The 9,750-nt window shown below is 32.1% G+C and overlaps 1 protein-coding gene across 2 annotated transcripts in view; it reads left to right on the top strand.

Annotated features, from left to right (window-relative positions):
• Positions 1-9,750, top strand: part of LOC106459531 — a 43,040-nt gene that overhangs the window by 12,958 nt on the left and 20,332 nt on the right. For both annotated transcript variants that reach the window (XM_022386041.1, XM_022386040.1), the window contains exon 2: positions 6,809-6,923. In XM_022386041.1, coding sequence (XP_022241749.1) covers positions 6,809-6,923 — 115 coding nt within the window. The remainder of the gene's footprint in view (positions 1-6,808; positions 6,924-9,750) is intronic.

The following is a 9,750-nucleotide window of genomic DNA, read 5'->3' as shown; positions in this document are numbered from 1 at the left end:
GAGACCTTGAGGCCATGTGTATCAAGGAACCAATACACGACTTGGTGATAGGGAACATACCAGGTAGTAGAAACTTTGAGGAACTAAACAGAAAGAAGGTTGATGAAATATCTGCTGTCACCACCAGAGCTCAAGATAAGAAGAGTAAACAAGACATCAAGCCCCTGCAAGTGTCGAAAAGTGATATCCCGAATTTAGATTTGCAGGAACTGAAGGAAGCACAGAAGAAACTGTGCAGAACTGCAGAAACTTTGGGACAATGTCCAGAAGAAAGTCGAGCACAAAACAAAGAGGAAAGATACTTATAGAATAGAGGACCAGAAGAGAGTTCTATATCAAATCTATCAAGGCAATTATACTGGGGAAATTAAAAATCTGAATTGATTAGTCTATCTTGTACTAAGTTCTGTTTGATAAAAGTTCAGGACAACCCATTTAGTTCAGCCATAAAGAAGTTATTTCCTCTGGTCCCTTCTGCTTTTGAGATGATACACACCTCTTCACATAGTGAAGCTGTCTTCTACCTGTTGTCTGCCTTAGAGATTTGCATGCCTCTAGCCTTTAGGCAACTCCCACCTAGCCTCACAAGATTTCTTTTGTAATGTGCTGCTGCATAATGACATTATTATGTAGTAAAAGTCCTCCACCACTAGGAGGGCAACATATCTCATTGCTCATTAACTTCCTTTATGCTTATGCACTCATAAATCTTCATTCTTTTCCTTGTCTCTGAACATCAATGTGTTTTTTATTTTTAAAGTTTTTTTTAAACAAAATTTGTGATGTTTAAGCAACTTAATTTCATTTCTTTCTTTTTTCTGTAAACTATGAACTCACTAGTTCATTTAACATCTACTACGTGTGTGAGTGAATAATTTCCTTGAACAGCTTGTCCCCCAGTGACACAGCGGTATATCTGTGGATTTATACCACTAGAAACTGGGTTTCTATTACCCATGGTGGACATAGATAGCCCTTTGTGTAGCTTTGTGCTTAATAATAATAAACGACAATAAACAATCAATCAAACACGTTATGTATTGACTGAAGACAGCATGAATGCTATTGTGCATATGGTAGTGGGTTCCCTTATACAGCCAGGAACTTCAGCTCCAGTCCCTTCTTCAGGTATTTCCTTCCCTTTGTTTGAGGAGATAAGGAGGAGGAGGAATTTTATTGTTTCCTCCTACTGGTTACACTTTGGGAACTTCTCTCCCTGTTGAAGAGAACCTTTAAACTTTCTCACATTATCAGGACTTAACTTCACAGGTATGTACTATTCTTTCTCTTTCTCCTGTGTCATATTATTCTTTTTTTTGTTCCGTACTTCTTAATCCTAACCCTAATTAATCTTGTTTACATTTTTCTTGGGTAAATTACATTTCTGCAACCTCAAGCCTTTCCCTCCCCATTTATCTGATTCTTATCCCCTACCAACTATATTCTCTCTCTCTCTCTTGCTTCAACCTCACACATCACTGGATCTTGTCCCTCCATCTTCACATTTGCTATTTGTCTGGTCCATCACCTGTTGAACCAGATTTTCCAATTGGGTAGGCTTTTTCTTTTCTCATTCCTGATGTCCTTATACCTTATACATCTACCAGCATAAGTGGCATGTCTTTCGATATTGGTCCATTTGTTCTCACCTTCCTCGTTACTGTCCTACCATCAACCATCTCTCTTCCTTTTTACAAGACCTGTGCCCTCCTCCTGCAGACATCACCTGTTCAGTTGAGGCAAACATGCACTAACAAAATGTGCTCTCCTGCAGCTGACATCTGTTCGTTCAAGTTCAGGCATGCACACACACACACACTATTCCACACTCAATGGCATGAATTTTATGCTCTCCTCCCACAGTTAGTTTCAGTCCAATAGTCTGATAGTAGAGTTGAGGTGAGCACAAGATACAACTGAATGCACCCCAACCACACTACACATATTGGCTCTCTGACCTCTTGTATGCAACTATTTGGATGGCCATGTTCTTATTCTGCACATCCCTGCAACACGTTGGCACAAGCCTCTTTTTTTTCCTGGACATAGAGTATACTCTGGAAGATATGCAGTTTCCCCATAGGTTTACACCCATGGAGTCCCTACCATTAGGTGTCACACTCCATGGGTTTCCTTCTGGTGCTTTCTGAACGGAATTCATCTAGGTAAATCTTTGCACTGGCCCCTTTACCACTTTAATGTGGGATTCTAGCTTAACTGTGTGCATAGGTAAGGAAAATGTTAACATTAGGTACATTTAGAGTTAATGGAAGGAGGGGGATGTAAAATAATTATGCAAAAACTATTCATCTATACATTTAGTCGGGTTTTTTTAATGGTTCTAAATAATAGTCTTCAGCAGTACAATAAAACTGTAAAAAGCAAAACAAAACATTCTAGATAACTATTTGTCAATATTTTCAAATGGAAATAACAAGCAAAATGGTAATTGAAGGCTTTTTAATTTTCTTTATCTTATGGCTTTTGAAATTACAATTTGGAGAAGTGTATTTCAATAAAAATGTAAGAAATTAGGCACATATCATATATTTTGGTGTATAAGATGCACTTTTTTACCCCAAAATTTGATGTCAAAATCTGCTTGCATCCTTCACATCGAAGGTATGAATAATATATATATGTATATATACAACATACACAAGCCATGTGTAAATATATTTAAATAGGGATGCATAGTTTAGTTCAATTGAATGTGTTATTTATAACAATAGTAGTTTTTTTTTTCTTTTAAAAACACAACTATTCATAATGCTCCCTAAATAATAAAAAAATAAATTACAGAGAAAGCAATGAAGATTTTGTAGGTTTTGAACCAAATTAAATAACAGCAAACCTTTTTTGAATTACGCTATTTTCTTATTTTGATGTTTTGAGCTCTTTTGTGTTTAGAACAATATATACTAATTTTTAAAGTTTCAAATTGAATTTTTGTTCAATAAAAACTTTCAAATGCGACTGTAGCTTTTTATCCCCAAAACTTTGTATTCAAAATAAGCGTGCATCTTATATTATGAAAAATACAATACCTTTAATGAATTAAAAATGTAGATTTTTTTTTCTCTTAAAATACAAAATGCGGAAAATCAAAGTTTCTGTGATTTCATCTATTGCCTCTATCCCTCAGATCTCTGGACTTTTGGGGCTATGTCAAGTGCTTTCATAAGTTTCTGGAAAGAATTGTTTAAATTTCTTTAAGTAAACATTGCATTGAAAGGCTAGAAAATCAGCTATCTGTATAACTTAAAATCATAAATAATATTCAATGTTAAACTGGTACACAATTAAAAACGTTTTATTTAGACCTATCTGTGGCCTTCAAAAAGTTGACAACTCTACATGTTTTGACGTTACAACTCCTGAGGATGACATTGGTCTGAATTTAGGATAGGCCTAAATAAAATTTTTTTAATTGTGTACCAGTTTAACGTTGAATATTATTTATGATTTTAACTTTATACACAAGTACCAAAATACTATAATTATCTGTATAACTGTTATTTCTGTGGAACTGTGGATAATACATTGATTAGAGGATGCTACTATATTCATAATAATTTTTTTGTCTGATGTTAGATTACAAATTCCTATTTGTTAATTATTCATGACTATGTAAATGACTCTACAGACATAGTAGCACATATTGTTCTTTGGCTTCTGATGTACTTTGTTGATGTAAAATTTCTTTTGATCTGGTGATTATTCTTCATTTACTTCTTCTGGCAGTGGTGGCAAATGTTTAGTGGAAGCTTATCAGCAGTTTTGATATAGGTCAGTGATCTTTTAGCAACAATAGCTTTTATCAGTGGTTTAGTGTTTCTGTTTACAACACCAAATTTCTTCTTTTGGTGCCCTATAATGATGTTTTCAAACTTTTTTCTTGATTTAAACTGTATAGGTCACTCTCATGGTAATTTATAGAGATTTTATGGAAATAAAAGATTACAGTGTTCAGAATAAGTCTAAAGAGATTGTTTCATTATATTGTTGGTAGTGTTCCATTAATGGTCTTGATTTTGCAAGGAACTTCTATGGTGGAAGTTATTCTTAGAGATGTAACATATGAAGCAGTTTTACATTAAGTTTTTCTGAGTAATACTTCTATATATATCTAGGTGTATCAGAAAATCCTCACTGTCATCTTTGTAAGTAGAATGAAATTATATTATACATTTGGATGGGAAGAAGAAAATATGCCAGTGCTGGGTACTACCAGCTAATAGGCAGACTTTTAGAAGTATCATATAATATTAAGATTATGCTGGAGGTCATTGTGACAATCAACTTTTTTTAAAAAAGATTCTGAGAAACCTTTTCAATTCTGGGGGGTGGATGCTATGATAAATAATACAAAAATCTTAACTTTCACACAATGTATTTATAACATAACATATTATTACAGTATTCATTATCACTTCACCAAAAGTTTTGTATAAGCTTTATGAACTTAATATGTATGTACTTAAAATATGGTATACACTGTGTGAGGGTCAAGATGACTTTGTAAGAAGAGGTAGTGGCAATAGGGGTGCTTTCGATTACCCGCTTTCAACATCCAACTCTTAATGTCTTTCCATTTTTCCATAATGTTTCACATGATTAATTAATTGACAGTTATTGGCCACAGAAGTGTCTTACAGGTCAAAACTGGAAGGCCATGGGTCAAAGTAGGAAGTAGGTTAACTCAAGAAACAGATCTTCATATCAGCCTCATGGTGGCTGTTGGAGTAGAAATTTCATCTGAGTTTGTGTATTATTGCAATAGTGGTGGCCATTTTTTTCATTGCACTCCTCCATAGGGGGTGCTAGTGTACTGTCCGAGATATATAAAATGCTTGTGTGCCTTCCCCTACGCTGTATGTTAGTTATAGAAATTTTAATAAATCTATTAATGTAGTTAATATATGCCAAAGATAATAAATGTTCAATAACAGCAATTATGAGGGTGGAGGGGATTGGGAACTCCCTATTAACATGCTCCTTGTTCCAAACTCTCATCCCACAAAGATTGGTTGAGATTGGCCTAGTGACCTTGGAGTAGTTAGACAACAAACAGACACAAATTTGTGTGCTTTATATATATATACACCTGAAGTTTTTCTTGACCTTACGAAATTCTTAAGCTGAAACTTCATAAGCCAGAAGGAAAACAAATGTATTTGCAAAATGAGCCTTGGTAAATGTTTTGATTCTTGTAAGACCTTTCATTTGCATAAACATTTTTTAATAGTTGTGACTACTTCTATTTTTCATTAGCACAAAGGAGATGGATACAAAATTTAAAGTACTCAATAAAAAATAAAGCAAAAGTTTCAACTTGTAGTTTACAAGTCTTGCCAAATGACCATATCTGTGTGATATTTTTTATTTTGCACAATGTGCAGTATAGCTACTTCAGTGAAATCTTCATAGTATTTTATGGAATCCTGTTGTAACTGTCACTACGTATGTTTCCTCTCTCTTCTTAAGATACTTGACAACAGTTTCAGAAGTAATAATCATTGAGAAATGGTGAAATACAAAATAAATAAATAAAACAGCTTTTCTTGGTTTCTGGCATTGTTCGATTGAAAGTGATGTTTATGATTTTTATTGCATTTAGCTTATTTATTTGTAAATAACCATTATGTAGGCAAGAAAGCAAGTTTTCCAAGAAACCAGATTTATTCGGAAGAATATAAATATTTAGTAGATAAACTGAAACAAATTTTGTGTTTTATCACTACTGAATCCAGTCATCAATGTAATTTTAAGCATTTTTTAATGAACAGAAATAAAGAAATGGATGATAAATAAACCTATGGCTTAAAAGAATATCTTTACTATAGGGAAGTGTAGTCAAACCAGTGATAAGAATGCATTGTTGACATTACCAAAAAATAAAGTGTCTTTAATACATGAATTTTAATGCATGAAATCAAACTGATGCAAGTACAGGGGATTTAAGAAAATAGAATCACTTAAACTTTCTGAATTGTTTTTAATTAGCAACCAAAATATTATGGAAAAAGTGGCTTTACTACTACATTTTGTTTATTTTGTGAAGCATGAGATAAATCTTACACTCACTGTTTTTGAACTTTACGTTGCTGGTAATGAATATCCTACTGAACAACTGAAAAAAGTTTCTTCCATCGAGTCCTCAGTCCAGATAGCCTTAATAGTTTTGCCATAACAAAGACAAGGTGAGCAGGTTTGGTGGCAAAATGAATCAAACCTCAAGACCCTTGAATCATGAGCACCCACCCTGCCCAAAGGTTGACATACTTGAAAGAAACAAAAAGAAAACTTTTTAGACTAAAATTCACTTAGTAACAAACATAATAGCAATATTTTTATTATATGGATAGTTGAAATAATTTTTAAATAGTAATAATCAGAAACCCTAATTTGGATTAGTCGGTTATTTTTATGACAGTGAACTAAAATGTAATTTTGATTTATAGATTGTTGAAATGATCTAAAACTTTAATAATTGGAAACACTCATTTCAGTTAGCTAATTATTTTTGTGACATTGGTTTAGTTGTAATTTTGATTAATCTATTGGTGTATGTGATACTAGTCGATGCTCGAAGGTAATCAGTTATTTTGATTAAGTTGCCCATCTCTATCTGGCACTTTATATAATATACCATGTGTTGGTTATGCTTAATACTTTAATGGATGATTTAATTCATTGTGAACTTTAACTATTTTTGTATTTGAAACATAAACTTAAGTAGAATAAAATATATGAGGTTCATTGGGTTATTTATTTTGGTGTAAATGTTATGCATTTGTTATTTCAGGCCACACAATATGTTGGAGTTTTGGAGAAATATGGAAATAATCTTTCTGCGGTAAAATCTAAGCTTATGAAAGATCGGGATATTTTACTCTCTAGGTTTTGGAATCTCGTTAAAGGTAATTGCATGCATGTTTTCTCATGATTTGTGGGGGTTTGACTAGTTTTTAACTTCACTGAAAGATGAGGTGTTTACAACTATATATATGAATATTTTAATCATATTAATCATATGGTTTCTATAGTGGACATAATAATAAATCTCACCAGAAGTACTAATAATGTCTCTTGTTAATTCTTGGTTTTGTTGTAAGTAATTGTGAAAGTTATACAACTTCAGAATGAGCCTTTAATTCAAAGAAAAATGCTCAGATTAACCAATATTTGATGGTGTATGTCTATATATGCTCGGGTTTTTATTATTACAAATAAAGAAATATACTACTCTATTGAAATATTCATGTAACTGTATTACAAAATCTGTACTTGGAAATTAGCAGAATTACAGAAAAATATACTAGCTTTGCAAAAATTACATTAAGATATCTTTCTTGTGTCCATTTCACTGTTTTTAGCTGAAAGTTAGATATTAAGCTTGTTTGTTGAATTTATTATAAGGCTTAATAACTACTACCATAACAGAGTAATTGGTTGTGAAATGCTATCAGATATCATGATTTATTTCATTAGTTTTATAACTTTTAAGTTACTGTGACAAGCAAATTAAGTTATTATGATATGTAATATAAAATTTCTAGCTTGCATTTTTGTTCCAACTTACACTAAAATCTGTATATAAAGAAATTAGCTCTTCCAGGTAGAAATGCACTTCTGTTAGCTTTGAATATAGATTTTCATTGTTTTTTGGCTGCTGCATTTCTTGTTGTCAGTGAATTTGTTTGTATTAATTACATGTTAAGTCATTCATGGCTTATATATATGCTATATATATACTTCCATCTAGTAAAGAAGTAAAGGTGCACATTTAGAATATTTTATGGTTTCACCTCTTGATATACATTATCTGTTCTCTGACAAGTTATTTTGTGTTTTTAGCTGTTAAAATTTATAAATTATCTTTCAAAAATAGACATGCCTTTGATGTGAGAGGAGATTAATTCAAATATTACTTAAACTGAAGCCTATTCTCTTCGGTTAACTGAAATGTCAGTATGTGCTTAATTTTTTAATGTGTTCTTCTTGATCATAACTGACAGTACTATTGTTTTTATTTGTATGAAGATACTACTTTTAGTCCTTTTCACCTTTATAAATGTTATGCATTCTTAGTCTTTATCTGATAATACTTTTGCTTCATGGTTTAAAGGATGGAGAGGGCATCTAGGCAGTGGCTTCTTACTGTGGAGTTGCATCTTTCTTTGACACCAGTTTCCTGTTCATTCAGACTCTAATTTTCTATTGGAAAAGGAATTATTTTTTTAGCACTTTCATGAGGGTTTTTGAATTAAAGTGTGAGGTAAAATTTTTTATTCCAATCTTTACTTTTAACAATCCATCTCCTAGTATTTGGACTTTGTAATTGTCTAATCGGACTTAACATTGTTTTGCAACCCAAGATGTTCTAAATAATCTGTATCCTTGCAAAACAATAATAACCTATACATTGAATCATTCGATCTCACATTTTCATGAGTAGCATTAGGAAGTGTAGTTACTTAACAGAGAGAAATCAGTGATGGGTCCATCCTGCAATTCATTACCCCTTTTGTCTAATTGATTTGTTTGAGCTTTTGCTTTGTCTTTTCTACTTTTTTTATAAGATGCTGGAATTCAGAATGAAGTTTTAAAAAGGATCAATTGCATGTTTTATAATTACCATTTCAAGTATGGTAATTTCTCTGGGTTTCTCAACAAAATAGTTTACATGAGTTTTTCTGCTTTTATTACCATCATTATGTGTCATGATTTCCTATCCTATTCTTGAAATACTATTTAATTAATAAAAGGCTCACTAGCTGTAAAGCTATATATAACATTAAGCAATATATATACAAAAACAGTATGTTACCTCTTTTACTGCATATTCTTACTATGTCTATTCCTTTTTTTTTTTTTTTCTATTGGTGTTTTGATATATGTTTTGGAATTTTACTGTTGTTTACCTTTGGTGTCATTTGGCTTATTGGGTGTTTACTAAGTTCTTGTCACATTTTCATTTTTCTAGATCATTCAGGAACTTCTTGTTGTGTTTTATTTACTTTTGGTCTTGCACACTTTTGATACTGATGCGTCTCCAGTTCAATAACATTCTGAAATTTTTGAATTTGTATTCTAAAGGTGTGCTAAATGATGAAGTCATGCTTCCCCAATGCTTACTTTCACATACCAAATATTTTTTTAGGTTTGTTAGAGTAGTTTTGTTCTTCCAGTTTATATTTCTTCATGTGGTTTCTTGCATCCTGGCCTTATCTACAGTTTTGCTTTTTCATGAACTATTTTGTCATTCTCTTTTCTATTGGATATAGGTTTGGTTGAGATTATTCACATTACTTGGTGTGAGTTGTCAGGTTTCCCAAGCCTCATTTTCATTCCTCTGTGTTTAGTACATCTGTTTGTTTCCTTCATTACACTTGTGCACTCTATTCAAATGTCACCAGATGACCAAGATTAATAAGTAGTTCATTGGAGGAGAAAGAAAGCTTAGATCATATTTTCTTCAGTTTTAGTTTCATTTAGTTGTTGGGTATCTTCATCTATATTTAATTGAGAAGATAGTCAACACTTTTTGTTACAACCTAAAAAAAATAACATTCTTGTCAATATAAAGAAATTACAAGATGCTTTGTATGTAACTGCTAAAGGGTACTCCATCATGAAACTTTTATTGTGTTAAAATATACTCAAGGAGATTAACAAGATCACATATCAACTGTGATCTTCCTGACCAGGTTTTTTCATCAGGATTTTCAATTTAATTTGCAGATT

Source organism: Limulus polyphemus, unplaced genomic scaffold, assembly GCF_000517525.1.
Source record: "Limulus polyphemus unplaced genomic scaffold, Limulus_polyphemus-2.1.2 Scaffold623, whole genome shotgun sequence".
NCBI classification, from domain to species: domain Eukaryota; kingdom Metazoa; phylum Arthropoda; class Merostomata; order Xiphosura; family Limulidae; genus Limulus; species Limulus polyphemus.
The sequence above is the reverse complement of the archived record's forward strand: the minus strand, read 5'-3'. Positions and strand labels throughout refer to the sequence as shown.